This window comes from Tachypleus tridentatus, chromosome 11 (assembly GCF_004210375.1).
Source record: "Tachypleus tridentatus isolate NWPU-2018 chromosome 11, ASM421037v1, whole genome shotgun sequence".
Taxonomy (NCBI): Eukaryota; Metazoa; Arthropoda; class Merostomata; order Xiphosura; family Limulidae; genus Tachypleus; species Tachypleus tridentatus.
Genome location: NC_134835.1, coordinates 70,939,976 through 70,963,930, shown reverse-complemented (window position 1 = coordinate 70,963,930; position 23,955 = coordinate 70,939,976). Strand labels below are relative to the sequence as shown.

General features: G+C 32.1%; 1 protein-coding gene across 3 annotated transcripts in view; it reads left to right on the top strand.

The window, feature by feature from the left end:
- The window catches only part of LOC143232418 (neuroligin-4, X-linked-like), a 135,413-nt gene extending 117,279 nt beyond the window's left edge, over positions 1-18,134 (top strand). For 2 of the 3 annotated variants that reach the window (XM_076467864.1, XM_076467866.1), the window contains exons 5-8: positions 1,822-1,925; positions 12,296-12,798; positions 15,197-15,459; positions 17,539-18,134. In XM_076467864.1, the coding sequence (XP_076323979.1) occupies positions 1,822-1,925; positions 12,296-12,798; positions 15,197-15,459; positions 17,539-17,575 (907 nt within the window). In that variant the 3' untranslated portion in view covers positions 17,576-18,134. Of the gene's footprint in view, positions 1-1,821; positions 1,926-12,295; positions 12,799-15,196; positions 15,464-17,538 lie in introns of all 3 variants that reach the window. The other variant, XM_076467865.1, reaches the window with a different exon arrangement.
- Positions 18,135-23,955: the final 5,821 nt, after the last annotated feature.

Genomic DNA, 23,955 nt, shown 5'->3' with positions numbered 1-23,955 from the left:
AAACATGACTCAAATATCTGAATAGTTTGTGCGCTTTCACCTTTAATATATTGAGTCAGGTGTAGCCTAATAGTTAGCATACTGAAACCGTGGAATTAAAGATTCGTGATCCGTTGCCACAAAAACGCACTTTGCACTTTATGGCCATTTGTGCGCTATAATAGTTGTCACATCACATTCATCGGGAGAACAAGAGTACATAAAGAGTTGCTGGTAGGAAACAGTTAACTAGCTGCGTTCCGTCTTGTCTATCAGCTCAAAATTCTGAAAAGAAACAAAAAAACTTTGTTATATTCGTTCGTTCTTCACATCGAACTAAAGTAGCAGTAACTTACGATTTAGAAAACATTACATTATGCACAGAACCTAATACAACATACATTTTTGCTTCATTTGTAAAACCTTTTAAGCGATGTTCTAGCAATAAAAACTGTATAAATAGGAGAATAAAGTCTGGCGTCAAAAAACAGTTGAGATGACAAAAAAATACCCTAAAGAAACTAAACCTTCAACTCCAACATGCTTTTATGTTTCACTTAATATAGCTTGAAAAGCATTTGCGCAGAATGAATTTTAGAAAAACATAAGCAAATCATCTGGAGAAACGAAAGAGGGCTTTTAAAAGAAATTTCTGTATTATTGCTATTACATAAAATTTTGAGACCCAGAAACCACTGAGGTAAGTAAAACCCTTCAGAATAGAAAGACAAACGACCCCGCATGACCAAGTGGTTTAGCTACTCGACTTGTAATTCTAGGGTCGCGGGTTCGAATCCCTGTCACACGAAACATGCTCGCCCTTACAGCCGTGTGGGCATTATAATGTGATGCTCAATCCCAATTTTCGTTGGTGAAGGAGTAGCCCAAGAGCTGGTGGTGGATGGTGATGACTAGCTGCCTTCCCTCTAGTCTTACAATGCTAAATTATGAACAGCGAGTGCATATAGTTCCCGTGTAGCTCTGCGCGAAATTCCAAACAAACCAAATACAAACGGACTATTTTCTTAAAACCAGAAAGCCAAAACTCCAGGATTATATAGAAGGTTCAAATCCGCCACTATAAAAGTTATCAACACATGAAGACTAGAAAACTAACAGCACTTGGGTTTTCTGTAGTTATTGCTGCATAACTGTATTTAAATAACTCGTTTTCATGTTATTTTATCGTCATATAGATACAGCACAAAATAAAATAAATAATTACGTATAAACATTCATTTCTTTACGTCAACTCCCTTTCTTATCTGTATGTTTTTTTCTTTTTAGAATTAGTGTTAAATTTAGAAGTAATCGTTACGGTTAAAAACGTTATTTCTAAATGAAAAATATTATTAATAAAGAAGATATACGTATTTTAAAATCTGTTATCAATTAATGTTATGACGAATATTTTTAGGTTAAAAGATAATTTTTATTTCTTAAGACATCATGCAATACTAACTACCTTTTTCCTTTAATTAGATATTGTTACCTCCAGTCCTAACTTGAACTGGTGTCATGACAACTCACAATAGAACTACCATTAATAATTGAGCAGTATTTACAATTCACTCCTTTGGGAAAAAAAAACAAAAAACAACTCATTGCAATGCTACTTGTTCACTACTTTGAGAGTGTGATGCTTTCCGTGTATAAATAAACCAAACTCTACTCGACATCAGCGACATCTAATGGCGTTAGTCCATAATTTGTTTAAAAATATATTTTGTGTATAGGTTTTACTGAATCTTTAAGAATAGTATACTTTCCAAAAATTTTGTAACCTTATATTCTGTTTCGTAGAGAGATATAAATTAAATCCTGTAAAATATTCTCTCTTAGAAATCCAAACTCAACGAATTACAAAGGTGATAATGATAAACACAGATTTAGCCGCTTCGATTGGCAAAACTATGACCCAGTGTACCAGAAACATATAACTATAGGTAAGTGTTTACTGTTAAAAATAAAACTGTGCTATTCTTCAATTTTAGCTGCATTGATAGATAAAGATAAACAAAGGGTCATTTTGACCAAACATTTATATGAGCAGATAAATATTGAATATTTAAATGACGTAAGGGTTTATAAATGTTATTAGAGAAAAATTAACGATTTTTAAGAGATTAATGTGAGATTACAAGAAAGTAATAAAGAAAAATAAGAAACAGAAGAGTTCGGATATTGTGGTGTGTTTTGTCCATATATTATTAAATGGTGCTTACATTAGCCTTAAATGTATTTTTTCGGATTGTTACATATAGAACTGCAATCGATAAATTGTGTATTCGCTCTAGGTAGTTTACTATGGTTTTCTCGTCACCGTAAAAGATCCAGTAGCGAACTCTTAGGTTGCAGCTGCAATGCGCATGACTGACAGTTGTCTTGTTTTTCAGTCTGCCAGATATCTCCTTATTGGTTTCTGACCAGAAAAACGGTAAACTGCCAGTAACAAGTTTTTGATATCATACATTTATTTCACGTTGTCTTCCATGAAACTAAATGTTGAAACTGCTTGCACAAATTAGAGGGAAATGTGCACTTTCCACACATATTTCTAAAAACATTTTACCAATAATTATTTATCTGTAGTATTTTCAGTTGGAGAAAAGAACTTACATGATGCTCAAAATCTTTATGGCAAGATATAAGACTGTATATACCAGGATAACAATATTTAAAAGTAATTGCAACATTTTAATCCACAATGTAAGAGGAGAGGTATATATATTGATCAAGTTCATGTTTCCAAATATATTGTGGACAATATTTGAGCTTACCCCCTAAAACTTAATTAATATATATTATTTCAGCTTAAAGAATTAATCTTTGCTGTAACTAGTGGAGAGTTGAACAAAATCCTAGTGTGATTAAGCACACGTTCCTCAGCTTTGGCGTGAATGATTAAAAAACAAAGTTAGTTTTTCCCCGGTTGGTGCATTCAAAAGCATGACGTACAAAGTGGATTGTTACTTTGGCTGCTATTAAAACTCTGGAACAGAGATAAGCTTCAATTTACAAAAATCAAGGGCTCGATTCCTCTCGATAAATACAACATATAGATCGATGTGTATTTGCTACAAGAAAAACACATTTATCATAATCTCATAATACGCACAAAAGTAGGTAAGCAGCCCGAAACGTCTAAGTATTATAATTTTTTTCGTATAGTATTAAAGAAATGTTTCAGTCTAAATTGAGGCTTAATTAAGCAGTTTAGTCAATTAGTTATTTGTGCTTTTATCTTGGTAGCCTTACGAAGGTAGGACAAGACTAAGTAGGAAACGAGACATAGCAATTTGTTTCGTAGCTTCTTGAGTATACTGTGAACAGTCTTTAAAGACTATAAAAAAAAACATTTTATTAACAACTCCACGTGTTTTTAAATCACCGTGAAAGTAACTGTTTACGTTTAATTAATTTTATATGCAATAATAACTCTAAATATGAACTATAATATTTTTGAACTCAACTGGAACTGTATTACAGTGTTTTATCTAAAAATACTGTTACAACAGCAGCTGAGAAATACAAGACGAGCCTTACTCTAAAATCCAAACAACTAAAACTGATTAGAATGACAAAAATTTGACTATTGTAATTTATATTAGTTCATATTTTATCTCTGTTTAAGCTAAACACACCGATTTTTATTTTCTAAATCTACATAACTACTGTGAAACATTAATATCCTGTCATAACTAAGATGTGTTAACATAATTGGTACCAATATGAATGTATTGATTTTAATAGTAATAAGTGTTTGTAAAAAAGAAAGATTTTTGATAAAATATGACGTAGCAGGTTGAAATATTTTGATTAAACCTTAAACCGTTTGTTGTTTCTTGTGTGTAATTTCTGTTATGTGCATGTAGATCGCTTTTAGAACATCGTATTAAAATTTGCAGACAATAGTTTTACATACTGTAGCGCTATATGATGAAATTACCAGAAAAATTAAATTTGTTAATTTGCATGTTAATTTGATTTTTACTAATGCTTTGTTAATTATCAAGCAGAGATAAATATGCTTTTCTACAAATTGCTATATAATCTAGTGAACAATATTTATATAAAAAAATTTTATAATTCCAATTAAGTTGTAATTTATACATAATTACTAGAACAGTTTTACTTCAATATTTCTTAGCTTATAGTTAGTAAATTGAACCTTTTTCTAGAAACATATTTTAATTTTATTTCAGAATGAAGTATGAAGTACGAGTTAGTAAATAAAAATGATTTTAATTTTATTTCAGAATGAAGTATGAAGTATGAGTTAATAGAAAAAAATAATATTAATTTTATTTCAGAATGAAGTATCAAGTATGAGTTAATAGATTAAAATGATTTTGATTTTATTTCAGAATGAAGTATGAAGTACGAGTTAGTAGATAAAAATGATTTTCTTTTTCGTATCATATGACATTATAAGTATCCACGCCGAATTCAAAATTGTTGATATTTCCTTCATAATTGTCCGACATGGCCAGATGGGTAGGGCGTTCGACTCGTATTCTCGGGGTCGCGGATTCAAATCCCCGTCACACCAAACATGTTCGCTCCTTCAGCCTATGGGGCGTTATAAAGTTACGATCAATCCCACTATCAGTTGGTAAAAGAGTAGCCCAAGAGTTGGCGGTGGGTGGTGATGACTAGCTGCCTTCCCTCTAATCTTACACTGCTAAATTAGGGACGGCTAGTGTAGATAGCCCTCGTGTAGCTTTGCGCGAAATTCATAAAATAAATAAACAATCCTTCATAAGTACAAGAATAAGCGAGGATGATATTTGGCATTTATAAATGTAAGAGATTATTTCACATGTTCTGTTCTTCGTTTATAAAACTAATACTTTTCCAGGATAGAAACAGATTACTTATATAATTAAATAATGTGTTTTTCTACATCGCAAAAAAAACTAACTTCCATGTTGTTTCAGAGCTATTTTACGATTTTGTACATAACGTTCAAGAAAGATTCGAACTTTTTGTTAATTGAAAATAATTACGAAAATTTTTAAACACAGGTATATAGGACATTAAAAAAGTTCAAAACGCATTTTGATGAAGAAACTGGTAGTGTTTAATATATCGCAGCTAATACCTGAAACAGAACTAAAAGACAGTTCAGATGAGCTTTCTTAATTTGGAGAGTAATAGCTAATGATGTCTTAAGGCATCGTGAAAAATATATTTTAAAACATAAAGCTCGTATTTGTTTCAAGAAACGAATCATTCCTCTAAACATCTAGTGACGCAGAGCGAAAACAAAAGCAAAAACCGATCTATTGGTTGAAATGTGGAAACATTGCAAAGAAATGCGCCTGTTCACGGAGATGCATTATTGTCCATTTCCTTTTTATTCTGATAAACATCATTCAGTTTAACCTTGTTATATGTTCTGAAACCGTTTCTCGATGATTTCTAAAATGGAAGTAAACACATGTAGATAGGTTTCTTGCAGAGTGAATTTTCTAGTCGTTGGAACAGAATTTTGTCATTTTGTTCATTCAATTTCCAATCCACTTTTTTTTATTCCATTTAAGGTATCCGAAGTATCGTATTGGAACTCTTGAAATCGAAACCCTTTTAAGCAGAAATGATTACTTGACATGTACAAATACTTAAAGATGGCATGTCCTGAGTTCTAACTATTCTCCTGCAATTGACTAATCTCACTACAAGTTTTAACTATTCCCTTTGGCTTGACTTATCTCACTGTAATGTAAAGTTTTATAATAATTCTGAAATGTCTTATACGTCTTTTACTATTGCAAGAAGAAACAAGCAATATGTCATCTTCCAACTTGGCATGAGATAATCACATGTTGATTGATATCTTACAAATATTTTTAATCGTAGATCTAGTATGTAGTGGAACTTAAAAAATAATTGTTTATTTTTATATAAAATGTTCAACTGACGATAAGTAAACTTCTGCGTCGTCTTACATATAACGGTTTATTGTTTTCTCCTCAGAATCGTTTACGAAAACCGGCAAAGAATTATTATTTAAAGATGCTTTACTTTATTATTTGCTATCAACTTCAACAACAGTGCTAAATATAATATACAAAAACTGTGTGATAACAACTATTTTTAAAACAATTTTTAGCCTAACATGGCATGGCCAGCTGGTTAGGGAGCTCGATTCGCAATCTGAGAGTCGACGTTCTTCCAAATATGTTGACTCTTTTAGTTGTGGGGACGTCATAATGTGAGTGGTAATCATACTATTCGTAGGCAAAAGATAACCTAAGAGCTATGAGCGGTGATGACTAGCTACCTTCCTTTTAGTCTCTTAGTGCTAAATTAGGGACAACTATAGCAGAAAATCCTTGTATGGCTTTGCGCAAAATTCAGAACAAACAACCACTTTCAACCATCAAGTGCAGTCGGAGAAATGAAATATAACTAGTTAAAAATCCATCCCAACTATTACACGATAAAATATCAAAGAAGACACAATGAGAAAGAATACTGTAGCATCAAAAAGAACACATACCTACATAAGTTTCCCTATAAATATTTTTATAAACATTTGTATTTTACTATAAAATAAACGAAACAATATTGTATTTCTCTCATACTTTTCTTAAGACATCTACCAAGTAAATCAAACGTTTTAATAAATATTCATCTCATGAACCATTTTATTAAAATATTCATATTTTTTCTTCAATACTCACTATCAAGACATTTTCTTATTGTTTAATCGTATTCACAAAAATACGTCCAACAACCTTTGTTCACAGTTATGTACATCCTAAACTGTTACAAGTTCTAACATAAATGTGGTACTACACTACTGGAAACTCAGAAAAGTCATGCAACTAAAGATGACAAGTTTCATCCTTCTTTCCAAGTGCCACATGCTGAAATAATATTTTACAATAATAATCACTACGACTACGGCCGAAAATATCGTTATCAATACATTTTAATCTTTATAGAAAATAACGGAAGAACAATATATTTAACTATCTTTTCTAATTACTGGTTGATTTTTACTTTATTGTAAACAGACAGTTTGTGTGATCGGAAGCTAGTATTCAGTAATACATGCAGTACTTATGCATTCACTTCTCAACACTTCTTTTAGATCCTACTGTTATATTAAACTGGATCCAGACGATGCAGATCCAATAAAGTTGTTACAAAATCGTATTTTAATGCTCATAATAACTAAAGAACAAGAAATATATGGGAAAAACAGTACAGAAAAAGCATAACAAATATAATCCCAATAAATAAAATCTGGATCAATCCATGAATAGTTTAGAACACAAACATTTAAAATCCGTGATTGATAGCAAAAAGAAGGTATTAGTAATCGATGCGTTCGAAGGAAAACGAAGTTTTACAATATAAAGGATAACGATACTTAAAACGAATAACATTATTTTAAACAGAAGGGTAGCGATATAAACGTTTCAGAATCTTATAGATTCCATCTTCAGTATCTAAAGCAAAAACATAAGGAATTGCATCATTCCAAAGTAAGCAACTAAAACACATTGCTAAAATAACAATAATTTAATCTAAACTAAAAACTTAAGAAATAGACGAGAAACAATACAAATATTGCATATATTAAAAAATGTGTAATGTAAAATAAGATTACGTGTTACTCATGATTGTCGAATGCTCTTTGATCCAGAGTTTCTTTTAGCTCCAGATCAGTGTTTGGCTATGTGCAAAGGATATTGAAATGTGATAAATTCGTGTCCCACATGTCCCTTCACTGTGTTGTGTAGAGAAAGCACAGAGATTACTTGACTGTATGCGTGTTTTCATGAAAATCCCCTTATGTTTAGAGTATCCAGTACGAAAGAAATTTTTGATTGTGAATTGAGATATGTTGAACACAGGTTGTAAGATCTGTTTATAAGCATGTTGTGAGATTTCTTTTGTATATGAACGGGATGTCGGATTGAGTCCATTAAACGTAACTTTTCTCTAAATTGATGTACCAAATCCACTAATACTATGTTTATTGTTTTTTTTTTATCAAATAAAAAAAATTTTTTTTGTTATTTTTGCGTGTGAATGTAATAATAGAATGTTGTAAGTTCAGGTATACTAAAAATTTTGAGCAGTGATTTTGATTATGGCAAAAAAAAGGTTACGCCTACATACATACCTGCTATAAACATAGATCTGAACAAAATAAATATTGAGTCGTTTCTGTTTGCGGTAAGAAACTTAAGAAAATGAATTGTTTGAAGGAGTTCTTCACAACACATTTCACAAGAAAATTAATGTCATCTGCCAACACCAGGAAATGAATTAACATGGAAAATCTTTCATAAATTACAACGAATATGTGTTTAGTGCTTAGCTTTGATCGTTTATTCACAAAAACTTACCACGTCCTTACTCACCGGACAAATATAATCCTGAAAAGAAACAATGTAAATATTTTAAAGTTCCCAAAACAGAACAATTCGAGTTTTCAGCCACCAAAATATTTTACTTGCTGGATTAAAATTATTTCAGTGGGGAAAAGATTTTAAACCTCCGAAACCGATGGAGTCCTTAGTGGACTTTTACTTATTTATTACGCGGAAATAGTTCTTCATAGTCCAGTTACACTGTATGAGTGTTAATCATTACATTGCAACTTCATTGATTGGTTATATTTTTCTTCATCTATTCTGCTATTTTACAAAAGTATCAAGAACATGTGTGTTTTATTATAAAAAGGCTTTATAAAACTGTAGCCAAAAGTCTGTAATATTCCAGAAATATAGATCTTAATGGAACATAACAGTACCTGAAATATAGAAAATAACAATTACTGTACAAAATAATTGATTGTTTTTATACCGTGTAAACTGGATTTGACTACAGATTTGAAGTTACCTCGCATTTAACTGTCTTCTGTAAAAATTAACAAACGTTTAAGACTTATAATACATTGTTTAAATATTATCAGTAAAAAATGAACTTATAGATTATGAGTACTGTACTAAACACTAATAAAACAAGAGATTCAAGCTGAGTGGAAAATAGGATCCAAATTCCACTGAATGCATGTATCGTTACATATATAGGAAGTGGCGCCAGAAACAGTTTAGATACACGCTACATCTAACTCAATTACTGTATACAGCCTAAACAGGACGTAATAAAATGCTAATTAAGTTGGTCTGTACTAATTTGATATAAAGTTCCCGTTAAACTAGATCCCTTAGATCATTGAAACTGCAGTGATGCTTCATCAGCGCATGACTAGCTTCTGTATCACAATGTTATAACATTACTCCTACTCAAACACTGTTTTTATTCTTACAGTTAGTTTCCAAAGCTTATTCTTTTCTGTAGTTTTAGTGTACCTTATTTAGGATTGGGTTGTCTGTGCAGCCGTGATGTTAAAGGTCATGTAGTAATCAGAGAATGATTACGCTGCTATAATGACATATATATTTTTGTGAAATACTTATATTTTCTACTCATTTTAAAAAAATCAGTTTTAATTTTTTTTCCTCTGCCTCATTTTGCAATTTTAGCACTGATATCTTCAGACACTTTATACCTGCTCTGTGAAAAACTAGTTTCGAATTAGTGTAACAATACAGTGTGATTTAGTTGTGGAAATGTGTTATAGAAGCAACGTAATTGTATCAATACCTAATAACAATGCACTGTGTTAAATTATAATATGGCTTAAGAGAAATGACTCAACACCAAAGAACGGGGATAAGTAATTAAGGTTGAAAAGAAATTTCAGTTCGTTCCTTCTAGAGAGGCCCGGCCTGGCCAGGTGGGTTAAGGCATTCGATTCGTAATCTGAGGGTCGCGGGTTCTAGTCCCGGTCGCACCAAATATGCTCGCTCTTTCAGCCGTGTGGGGCGTTATAATGTGACAGTCAATCCAACTATTCGTTGGTAAAAGAGTAGCCCAAGAGTTGGCGGTGTGTGGTGATGACTAGCTGCCTCCCCTCTAGTCTTACACTGCTAAATTAGGGACGGCTAGCGCAGATAGCCCTCGAGTAGCTTTGCGCGAAATTCACAAAGCAAACAAACACACAAACAAATCCTTCTAGAGTTTGTCTTTCCTGGAATATTACTTACTATAAAACAGTTTATAGGTAACATATACTGTTTTATCCTAAACTCAGTTTAGCAAACCTTCTTGAAAGCAACGTTTAAAGCTGTTAAGTTGACATATTCGTAACCGCGATAACACGTTAAAATACATAGTGATTTCTCGACCTAGAAAGACGCCATTTCAACGTACAAATCTCTCACATAACTTTGAAATACGCAATTTTCGATGATATTTTAAGTTTTGTTTTTAAATGAAAGAATAATTTAATAAATTTACACTTTTAACTCCACAGTTTATATATTCTGTCTCCACAGAAGAAAAAACACATAAAGTATTGCATTAAATACAAGAAAGAATTATGTTTTGACTTTACACACCAGGGACGTAGTTTCATTGAACCGCCCATACAAACGTGACTAAAATTTAGGAGATATTTTATATTGATCAGCCACTTCTTACTTTTTTAAAATATCAGTGAAAAACCTCTCACTGGCACAATTAGCTAACACTGATTTAATCACTATTTACTGAGGCACGTTCTAAGGAAAGAAGAAGCCACGAAAGCCTGTAAATATTCTGTAAAGTTAGAACGAATTTGTTCTATTCTACGATATAACTTTATAACTATTCAAAAAACGGTTGTGTGAGAGGCTCTCTTCTCTCACTTCAGACACTTCAGACAAATAAAACATTTTTAAAACGTTTAAATTAGCTCACTTGTAAAGGAGTTGGACATGAATAGTCAATATAAAATATTTTTTCTTGTGCATTATATTTAAAGGAAAATGTGAAAAAAATTATGTCCGAAGTATACATACGATACCAAGCTATTCTACTTGCTTTAACATGCACTTTAATTTGTTGATGGAAGGAAACTATTGGATTTAAGTTTTATCAGTTTTTAACCTATCAAACGCAAGTCTAGACTTCAGGCTGTATCGGTTTATTACTACTTCTTATTCTACGTCATAACAAATTTCAGTTTACAAAAACAGACTGCAGAGTTTTAAACAGTTAAATCTGTTCCACGCTTACCATGTTTATTAATTTGAAGGATTTTCAGAACGACACAGATTCTTACGCGCAAACAAAAAAAAAAACGCTCAAAACACTTTGAATTGTCTGTTTCATATTGTTTTTATCTATAACATAACGTATGATGTAATAAAAGTTGAAAGTACACGAAATGGTTACCTAGTCCGATAATTTTTTGCCAATTATTATCTGTATTTTGAGTAATTTGATATTAAACTGCAATATATGGAGGCTAAATATAAAGCATGTATAACTAATGCATAGAAAACAAATTAGAAATACTACCACATGCTATAGGATTTTTACGAAGAGGTTTTAACCTGCGGCACTGGCACGTAAGAACTACGCGGTATCAACAGTTGAAGATTGAGCGTGTATACCACTTATTCAGTAAGGTTTGCAGTTTAATTGTTGACATTCTAGGTATCTAAGCTGTAGACGTGTAAAACGTAAGTTAAATTTCTTTAATGAGAAAAGTTTACCCAATATTTTCAGTTGTACTCACTTTCAATGAATCATGTCTTGTTCTCTATTATTAAATATAATATCTCTTTAAAAAAACCTTGATACATCACGTTAGGTAGAAAGGCTATCAACCAATGTTCTTTTGTCTAAACGTCTTTGTTCCTAGGGTTAAGTAAATAAGCTAATAGGTCTTGCATTTATTACAAGAATATACAACGTACAAAATGAATGCTAATAAATTCAGTCTTAGCAGTATAGCACCATAATATTAGTTGAAAACGCACACTGAGCGCTGGTATATGACTCGTAGTCAGAAGGTAACAGACGTTAATGCCATGTAATTAATTAAGGGGGTACAAAGCCGTTCATGTGTCCCCACAGTGCAGTCTAATTGATTCCCTGACTTAGATTTCCTAATCTTCTCGTCACACTTAACACAATTTGTAACATACCAAAGTTTGAGCTAGTTACCTAACAGAAGAGAAGATTAGATTGGGTCAAGTACTATTGTAAGAAAGTTGATTTTTTTCTCATGTATTTTCGTAGTATTGACATCCTGAACATGTGTATTAGTTAGCTTCCTTTCTAGGGAATCACGTGAAATCATTGTCGTTAAGATGTGTTAAAACTACGTTAATGAAATTTAAAATAGCAAATCAAACTTGCTGCACCCTAAAATAAGTCAAAGAATGAAATCGAATTTAATTAGATAGACTGTACTTTACTTCACAGTTTTTAATGTATTTGTACTTGTTCTTCATAGGCATGAAGCCCCGAGTGCGAGACCACTATCACGCGCACCACTTATCATTTTGGTTAAATCTACTCCCATCATTGAACAGAGCTGGTGCTGGTGAAGTTCATTTTGAACACCACAGGCTGCATGACTACAATAACCCCTCGTCTTACGACGGAACCATCCGTAGTCATCTGTCATCCTCCACTCAGCATATTACCACCACCTCTTCTATGGGGGAAGACAATGTTTCCACAGAAGGCAATGAAAATACTTCAGCTTCACAAGGGAAGTCGAAAATGGAAGTAACTTCACGAAGTGTGGTGGAAAAGAACGTAATTGCTACTACAATAACAAATAAGACAAAGTCTAAAACCGTTGTATACCAAGAAGGGATATACTCCACAACACTCAGCGTGACCATCGCTGTGGGATGTTCGCTTTTAATCCTGAATGTTTTAATCTTTGCTGGAGTTTATTATCAGAAAGACAAGAAGAGAGATTTCAAGCTTGACAAGAGAATTTACGAGGTATAGCAGATTTAATAATATATATATGTATGTGTGTGTATGTATGTATGTGTTTTGTTATTCAGTTAAAGAACTGCGCTAAAAACAACTAGAGAAGCACATATGTGACAAACAATTTCAAACTACATTCTCAGTGGAAAACGAGTCTTCAAATATAAGTTTCACTCAGAAAGGAGGAGATGCCGTCTGTTAGATGATTGGATTGACAAAATTTTCACTTAGAATTTAATTCTTAAATTACTTTAATGGTAATAGCTTATTTGGCTTATCAAGCCACAATGTCCGGAATCTAAGCAACCATTTATAATTTGCAACATGTTATGGGAAAGTGATCATTTCTGAAGAAACGAAGTAAATATGCAGATAATTATTGCTTTATTTACAAAATTCAGATGGAATTAGTAAAATAATATGATACTAAGAGCTAATGTAGATTATCAAGCCAATAAATCTGTCATCTAAGCAGACATGTACCACATACAGCTTGTTTTGAAAAAAAAAAAATTCTCAAGAAACGAGATAAAATAATTAGTCAACAGAACGAAAACATTAATTATTATTAAACGTTATAAACATTTAACTGGTGTTATGTAACTTTTGTGTATTTAAATTTCGACTTTTGAAGATAAAGTATATTTTTAACCTTCAGTGGTTTGTCTCTTAAATGTTCTTAAAAACATTTGTTTTCAGACAAACAACAAAATGCACTATCGTAAATGTAAAAGTTATAGCGCAAACTTTGTACATTTTATCTAAGTTTCTACTTGTCAAATCTCAAATATGCAAACAAACCTCTTATTAAATTATCAACAGTATTTACGTATACATCACCATAAATAATTATATCTAGTTCAAAGTTTATATATAATATTGCCATAGGTAATCAGACCTGCTTCAAAACATTCAATTTATTTAACCTTCCAAACTTAAAGTTCAAAAGTACATAAAGCTGGTTAGTGTAGCCCAATACTTAGATATATAAATGAAAGACAAAAATCGTTCTATCTGAAAGATTTTCTACAACTGAGTTTATTACTATTTCTGTACTGTTAACTTAATATATTCACACTGCTGAAAGAAAATGTTAATCTCCAAAATGTCTGACTTTGGCAAATTATATTTAGAGCCTCCTACGTGTAATTTCTAATTCTATTTTGATAAATTGTTTTCAAATAAATAAAGCTCGTTTTTAAACGTATCGTAGGGCAAAAATACACTTCTTTTTTCCAAATTTTAATTTAGAACTTCCTATATGTACCAGGTGGCTTAGATAAGCTAATAACTTTTTTTTTTACTTTAAGATATTTTATATAAAGTACTTATACTGTTTAGGATCTATACACACACATACACTCTCACACACAAATACATACATATATATATATATATACATGTGCCCCCCGCTAGTACAGCAATATGTCTCCGGATTTACAACGCTAAAATCAGGGGTTCGATTCCCCTCGGTGAGCTCAGCAGATAGCACGATGTGGCTTTGCTATATGAAAACACACACACACATATATACATGCACAGATACAAAGAAAACAGATTCCTGAGTTATTCATTATCTTACAAAAAGTTTATACCTTTGATTCAAATATAAGATTTTAAAATTAATTTGTTTTATTATGAAATTTGCAAAGTAGCTTCTGTTACATATCATGGTGTGTCTAGCAGTGATGACCACATCACATAAAGTGTGTGATCTTTTGACAGGCCACCGTGGAGTCATACTGTCCAGGACATGGATAGCTCTACTGTATTTAATACTTGTATAAACTTTACCCCTCCCTTTGAAAAAGGTTAAAAGTCAATAAAAATACCATAATTGTTGTAGCCTGATAAACTTACCTTGTCCCATCAATAGTCCCACACTTAAGATGTTCTTTTTTCTCAATGTTTGCTGGGTTACTTTTTATATTACGATGCTCCGAGTTTCCCGTATTAAACATTCTGTCCCAAACACATACACAAGACACAGAAGTAAAACCTCATGAGTATCAAAATGTGAGCTTAACTTTATTACTTATACATTTACAGTATTTAGGTGTGGCAAAGTGTAAAGTGAACGATTTTTGCCACTAACTTCCACCATTAAGTACGAGGGATGTCCCTTTGTTGAAAATTCTAAATCACTATTTGAACCCATCTATATATTCTGGGTGTGTCAATATTTTACATTAAAAAGGGCAGTTTCATATTTTTTTTTTCAAAAGGAATTGATAACTGTATTATTTCTAAAGGAATTTTATGAGAATAGAACTTCATAATTATTTGCATTTACTTTCATTCCCATCCATAATTTTTCAACTTTTAGCCTCTTAACAGAAAAGTGAAACTAACTAACCAAGCAGAAGTATATATAATGAGGTGATTAAAGCGTGTGTTCTTTTTATAGGCACCAGAATGTGGAGATGATGACCCTTTGCCAAAAATTAACCAAATGAAAATGGAGTTAATGAATAAAAAAGCCCACTCTTCCACCATACCGTCCACTCATCCTCAAGACCTGTGTTTCCAACTTCCTCCTTCTTCTATACCTCTCAATACGGTTCCATATTCAACCAGCCAGGAGAAAATGCCACCACCAGAGGGCCAGCCACTTCTGTCGCACAACTTTCGAGGATCAGCAACTGTTCGAGCTAGTCAGGAGATGAGGGTGTGAGTAGGTGTCTGTTCATGATTATAAGCATGGTTTGGAATTGTTATTCTGTCACTTAAGGTAATTTTTCATACCCAATGACCAGAACATGATGAAATGAATAAGGTACTGTTCGTAAGCACAAGTGTAGTAAGTCCGCTTTTCTATTAAGCACTAGACAAATATAAAAAGTGTTATTAGGAGTATGTTTGTGATTAGAAATGCAGTTCGAGTTCACTTCCCAGAAAATAACGTGTTAATAAGTATATGTTTATGAGTATAAACCTGCTTTGGGGTTTGTTTTTTTTTACCAAATTCCTTGAGATGTTTTATTTTGTTGCACATTAACCAGAAGATGGAAGTCTAACTAGGTGTCAGTTTAGGATTGTAAACATTATCCTCTTTTAGGTATAAAGTTATCTGAGCTATCGCCCTGTTACATGTTACACAGTAAACACTGAATAAAGCTGCGATTAGGTGTTACCTGTAGTTTTGGTTTAGGTTAGTAAGTTACATTAACTATTGTTCTGCTACACAGAAACCAGTAAATGAGGTTATGATTAGGTGTTTACCTGTGGTTTTGTTTCAGGCTATTAAGTCACCTATTCTGTTTTTCTGTTTCCCGGTATTGCAATAAATTATTTCAGCTTAGAGGCAATTTTAGAAATTTAAAATTATTTTCAAGGACTAAAATACATTATCGACAGTAAAAATGAAGCTGAAACTTAAGTCAAACTTTGAATTAAAGAAAATATTAGTTGACTTTCCCGTGGAAAGTTAACACAATAAAAACGTAATAGGATTTAATGCTAGTCTAACAGTGAAGTCAATAAGACTTCATCAATTTTGTAACGTCTAAAATTAATAGCAATACATATTTACCTATATCTAATTAATTTTACTTTAAAGTATACTTTACAAACTGTTATCACGCAATTACAGTTTAAACTATTTTTATGCTAAAAAGTTCTTGTTACATGTTCAGAAACTCCAGTTTCTAGCGATTAATGTTAATACTAAACAATATAATGCACATCAGATTCTATACAGATTGAGTAGATTATGCTACAACGACTTAGGAGTGCTGCCACATCGTTAGTTCTTATGACGCTATGTCAGATCTTGCTCTACCTGATAATCATGCATCTTGACAATATCATTATAGTATAGCTTTCGTTGCAAATTGCTCCGTAGTAAGGTTGTCATGTCTAAAGTACGATCCTCCTATAGGCAGCATTCCATAATCCATCTAATCTACAAGGACAATGGTTTGCCAACATCCGTTTCAATAGCACAAGTGCAGAGAAATCTACAGGCGATACATACGACTACTTCACTGCTATGTCTTCACGTGAAATAACATTAATACCTGTTTCATTCACTTGATACTTAATTAAAGTACGTGACAATTAAATGGCGGCGGGTGGTAATGATTAGCTGCCTTTTCTCTAGTTCTTCACTGCTAGCATAAATAGCTCTCCCGTATATTTGCTTGAAATTCAAAACAAATCAAACCGAACTAAACATGTTTTTATAATCTGAGAGTCAAGATATATTGCACTTCAAAGAGCAGTTTTATACCTTTCAAAAAGCGATCATTTCTTGGTGCCATCGTACAACTTACATAACGCCAAACAATGTTAAATATAGTTGTGATACATGTCATTCTACTACGACTTCAAATAGGTTGTGTTCGTTATGTCATTTAACGATTTGTATCATCAAAATCGTTTAGCATAGTTTAATCAATCGTCTGTATATGATATTCACAGCTTTTAATAAACATTTATAAATAAAATATAGAGAAATATATTTTCTCATCGGATAGTTTCCATTTAATCAACAATTCGTGTATCATGGCTGTCTTTTTCTGCTTGTTTGTTTAAAAGAGAACCTGGAGTATAAATTATTCTTATATGCTAGTAATATTATAGCTATAAAAGAGCAGTGAGCATAGAATGGATAAAAACAAAGATAAATAATTACAAACTGTGATTAAGCTATTATAAGTGTTATTTAATCATAGAAGTCGTGCTATTGTTTGTTTGCTTTCATCATCATGTAAATGTGAAGTTTAATGTTATTTTTCACTTTCTTAGCCATTTTCAGGAGCGGCCTGGTGAGACCACAGTTTAATAATGACCAGCAAGACAAATTCCTAGTAAGAAAATAAACTTGAAGTAAAAGACTGCACAGAGGGCGCTTTGTTATCTTGTCAGCTCTGTAGAGTATTAAGTCTCTATTCCCTGAAATGTTATGCTAGTTCGTGGAGTTTTGCTTTTACGTTTTCGCCTAACGAGCTTTAATATTAAACGGTGTTATATACATTGATGGCTGTATATTTCATTGAACAGTTCTAACTATCTACTGGTTATTAAGCCTGTGATACATATAAGCTATTTCACTTTCAGATAACACATAAAAATTGTCAATGTTAGACGCAGCTATCGTATAATACAAACAATTTCCGTTGACTCAAATCCAACAATCGCTATCTTGATTTGGATGTTAAATTAATTAGATCTTTACTAAAAACATGGACAATTTTTTTTCTAATAGTTTACAGTTAATCAAAAAATTCGCCGTTATCTATTCTTATTTTAATACAACCATCATAAAGTGTAGAATCTTTTTAGAATCGTGTGCTCCAATATTTGTGTTTGTCCACAGATTTTTCTTCCTTGGATTTAATAAAACAGAAACTTTATTGTACATTTTTGCATAGTTTACTCTTACAAAAAAGAACGCAATACATACAGGGTGTTCAGAAAGTCACTGTGCACTTATATATTTATTAACAGACAAGTTTCAATATAGAATGCAGGAGGTAAATATGAATGACAATTATAAACAATGTTGAAAGTGACCCCCGTTGGCATCAATACAGGCCTGGATCCTTCTTATTTTGTTTCTAAACACCGCTATCAGTTGTTGGCATGAAATATACTGAATAAAATATGATTACAAAACTGCACAATGAATTTTCAAACACCCTGTATATATATATATATATATATATATTTATACACATTACTATATCAACCATTTTTCTTTCTACTCTCTGAAACATTAGCACTTCTTAAAATTAGAATAGTGGCACTACCAGCTCACGAAACGTCATTAAAAATGGAGTAAAGCAGTCTGACGAATGTGACTGCACTGTTTGATTGTTTATAATAATTCCTCCATGAAAGCTTTAATATCGAGCACTTCTTACAATTACTAATATGAGGCTATGAGCTTACGAAACGTCACTAAGAATTCGTTATACTGCTTGGCTATTCACAATGAAAGCTATAGCAATTAGAAAAGTGGCACTATTAACTCATGTGATGTCACTAAAAATGAACCCAAGCAGCTTTACGGATGTGGCCGCACTGCTTGCTTATTCAAAATAATTCAACCATGAAATCTGTAATACAGTCAAGCATTACATGTATAACTTTATTATATTACCAGCAAAGTCATACGTTTCATCAAGATAAAAGTATTCCAAGATTTACTATTAACGTTTGGGGTACCCACTTCTAATTATATCCGAATTGTTTCTGCGGTTAATTAGTATTAAAGAAGTGTTTCTGATTCTGGTACTTCTTTGGAATATAATAATTTAAGGAATGAATGAGAATAATATTGAATAGATTTTCAGAGAAATGTACGTTTAAAACAATTTATTTAAAAATATCCAAATAAGTAATCAAATCCACTCAGACGATCCAACATACAAAACCCGAAACAATACATAACCCTGAAATTCAGACATAATATTTTGTTTAAATTAAGAATTAATCACTTTTGTTGGTGACCCCATACACGAGAAAGTTTCTCAAATACCACATTAAATGTTCTATATTATAAAATCTTCTGGAAACGTCTATACAGTATTAATAAATTCCCAAGTGAAATATTTAAACCTAAAGGAATAAAAGAAATTATTTCTAAAATAAATTTACTCACACAATGATATAATTATAAACTATAAACCAAATTTTCTCAAAGTAGGGGTTGAATATCATAAAGGTAATAGGAGAAAAACCATAAATCTAAATTTCTTAGCTCCCGTGAAAAAGTATTTTTGAAATCATTTCTAAATTCGGTAGTTTACTATTAAAAATGTGCCTAAATTATATGTTATTTAACAAATACGTAGACCTTTAAAAACAAGTAAAGAAAAGTGAAACAAAAATAGTTAGTTAATGAAGCTTTAAAATTATAAGACATTAATTAATCAAAAGACAGTAAATCTCAGGGCTCTTGCATTTACAATAACTAGTTTTCTACGCATGGTGCTCATTTTGACCGTTTCAATTAGCTTTGTTGTCAAACATCACGATTTTCATTGTAATAAGTTTCTATGGAAGACGATAATGTCAACATAATCTATACATCTTGATAAACATTCTGTAGAACGTCCATGAGAAACCTTCAACACCAATAAAAACCTACAAAACCTTCTTTATAATTGGTCTACTATTTTAAAAGCCTTTATTATCTCATGATAACAATTCATCAACCTATTGTCAAAATCTTGAACGATTATACACTAGACCTCATACATTCATTTTTTACATACAATGTATTTTTTGTACAATCGAGTGTACTTTGTTTTTAATTTCCAGTGTGCCTATGAAGTCGTTTGTACATTCACTACATAGATTTTTTTTTACACGAGTGAGTTCATTGGGACAGATTCAGCTTGTCAGTAATCACTTTCTGGTTAGCGACGAACATGTTATGAACTTTCAAAATATTAGTGTGTATGAGTGAAAAACACTTAACGTCTTTATATGAGCGTGATCTCTCCTTTTTGAAACTGTTCACAATGTTATAAATAATCATCTTTAAAACTGTTATACCATGGACTTTGCACACTTTTATTATATCACTACATGAATATCAGAATGCCTGTGACACCAACCTCCAACCATGACATCACGCTCGGCGGGATTGCACTGTCAAATGATCAGGAACTCCTGTGAATTAAATATATGTATATGTGTTTGTGAATTATGAAATGCTGTGAACCCTCCGTAAAACCTTGTTGCTTAAAATTGTTGCATTGCATACAGAATCCTTCAAGCTCAGAAAATTGCTTTCTTTAATTTTGAAACATCGAAGTTAAATAACAACAACATTAATAACGCAATGTTTGACAACTACAATCTAAGAATTTCTATAGATACTTTTACTTTCCACAGACGATTCCTTCAACATTTCAACAAAAGATGTCGTCTTTAACAGTGGAAAAAGCAAGAATATTAGCCACTAAAATAAACATTCAAGCCGAAATTATTTGTTTTGTATGTAACGTTTTTATTTTAACTAAGTTGTTTATTTTTAAATCTGTGTATGAATCATTTTATAGTTAACAAAACTGCGGGAGAATATGATTTCGATGTTTCAAAAAGTCGTTTAAAAACTATAAGATAAATAAAAAGCGAAAAATGATTGAAAATAATAATATAGGAAGCTTTTAACACTTGAACCATGTTAGATTCCTGGACATCTGATTGTACAATATTCTTTAACTAAGGCATTTAGTGACCTTAGTAAACCCACGCATCCTAATTTTTTCAATGTTTCTTTAAGTTTATTATCAGTAACTTCTGACAAAAACAAGCTGGTTACATAGACCGGAACAAGACATTAACCTAAAAATGAGAAACGCAAGCTTATTACACCGATATAACAAGGAGTGTGAAATCTCATAAAACAATAACTTGTAATTATTAGAATACACTGATTTATGAGTTTGTACTCTTTCTGTTATAAAAACTTTCAGCTGTAATTCCAGTAATGTCTCATGAGATTCGACCAAAAACACTTTCTGTTTTTTCTCGGTGATTATTCTAGACAAATTTACTTATTAATATGACAACTGGTTCTTATTTACCCCAGTGATTTTGTTGTATTAACAGCATATAAGGCCATCCTGAATCGCTAACAAATTCTGATTTTTCTAAATGATTGTATTTAATGGGCATTAATGAACTTCTTTATAAATACAAAACCAATTTGTGGCTTTCCACGTCAGTTCTGCTAAATGAAATAACACAGATAACGCTATAAATAACACAAAATAACTTCTTTCTGAGCACAACCATTAATCCTAATTAACGTCGCTGACCGTCTTAAATAAACTGCAGATAATCTGTTCCTGAATGCGATCAAACGTTTTGGTTTTCTCCAAAGTTTGTCTTAAATGGATAAAATTTAACGAATTCCTGATTGAAGCATGGTTATTTCTCAATTACTACATTAAAAGGAAAAAGGAATCAACCTTTTCCTGAACACAACTTTAATTTCCGCTTATTCTCAGTTACAATGTTACTTTAACAACAACGAACGTCTTCTTGAAATACGAAAACAAATTTTAGCTTTCCTCGGTAATTGCTTAAAATGAGCAACAGCTAATTTTTTCCATAAAATTCTGCCAAAAAAACTTTGTTTCGCAAAATAATGTATTAAAAGCTTGTGTGTGTGTGTTTCTTGTTAATCCTAAAGCTAAACAATGAGCTTATTGTTCTATTCTCACCACATTTATCGAAACCCGGTTTTTACGTGCCTACAGACTCGACCCGGCATGGCCAGATGGTTAGGGTGCTTGACTCATAAACCGAGGATCACGGGTTCGAATGCCCGTCATGCTAAATGTACCCGCCCTTTCATCCGTTAAGACGTTATAATGTTACGGCCAATCCCACTATTCTTTGGTAAAAGAGTTGGCGGTGGGGGGTAATGACTAGCTGATTTCTCTCTAGTCTTACACTGATAACGTAGGGACATCTAGCGGAGATAGCTCTCGTGTAGCTTTGCGCAAAATTAAAAAACAAATAAACAGCCTACAGACTGTGGGGGTTAGTGTGTTAAAGGTAACAGCCACTGTGCTCCTAAAATAATAACATATTTTATAATCAGTGATGACGAGAAACCCACTTGTTGAGAAATTTATATGCAAAAACGGCTCGTTTGGGCTGAGAAAACACTTTTACATAGAAGAGCGAACATCGTCAGGTTCACAAAGAAATAGGTAATTGACCGGAAGCCGACCACATGTCTGAAAGGGGTTGTGTAACTGTGTGTCGAAATGTAGAGGGCGGTATTAGATGTTTGAATATATAATTCTATTTATTTTATTTTATTAATATAGGTATAAAGGCGTTCCTTTATATTGGTTTATTTTGGGTTTAAGTTGTTGTATAAGTAAGGCTTCTTTAATTTTGCGTTTGTTTATGTTTGTTTCTTTATTTAGTATTTGAGTGTTTTCTATGGTTATGTTGTGTTTATTTGACTTGCAGTGTTCGAAAACATTTGAAGGTGACTTTTTATGTTCTTTGAATCTGGTTTCTATTTTTCTACTTGTTTCTCCAATATAGAAGTCGTGGCAGTTATCACTTTGTATTTTATAAATAATGTTGGTGTGGTGTTTGTCAGTGTAGTTTTACATAGTATAGACCCTCAGTTTTGTGCCGGGTTTTGAATAAATTTGGTATTAATTGGAATGTCATATTTTGTTACTAATTTTGCCAAATGTTGGTTATTTGTTTGCTGATGTCAGGAATATATGGTATACAGCAGTATATGGTTTCGTGGTTTTTTTGATTCGTGAGCTGTATTTACTTTAGTTGGTTGATTTTGCTTACTGTCTAGGTGTGTGCGTATAATGTTTTCTACGGTTTGTGGAGGAAACTTATTGATGTTGGTGAAGTATTGTTTTATTTTGTCTAATTCATCGTTAATTTTATCTGGTGAGCATAGTTTTATGGCTGTGTTTATTTGGTTTCTTAGTATGTTGAGTTTTTGTTTTGTTTCATGTGCTGAGTCCCAAGGAATGTATAGACCAGTATGGGTGATTTTTCGGTGGATTTCTGTTTGAAATTGTGTATCAGTTCTTGTAATTTTGAGGTTAAGAAATGATATTTGATTGTTTTCTTCCTGTTCACATGTGAAGTTGATGTTGGAATGTATAGAGTTAATGTGATTGAAAAAAATTAAGTATGTGTTCTGTAGATTTGAATCCCGCAACCGTGTCATGTACATATCTGTACCAGTATAGTGGTGGATGTAATGCTGTGTTAATTGCTTGTGTTTCAACTTGTGTCATAAAAATATTGGCTAGAACTGGTGATACTGGGTTGCCCATGCTTAGGCCATTTGTTTGTATATAGTTTTGGTTGTTGAACATGAAGTTTGTCTTTATCGTGGTGAATTCTATGAGGGTTGCTAACTGGTTACTGGGAATTTCTATAGTTGGGTTAGGGTCTCGGATATAGAGTTCTAAGGCTATCTTGCAGGCTTCAGTGGTTGGAACTTCTGTAAAGAGGGACATAACATCGAAACTGGCCATTAAGGCTTTATGGTTAAGTTGATTTAGATTAGACTTGAAATTAAAAGAGTCTTTGATAAATGAGCTGGCTGATGTTACATATTTGAAGAATGCCCATGCTATGTATTTACCAAGGTTGTAATTAAACGATTCATATGTGGACATTATTGGTCGTAATGGACAATCTGGT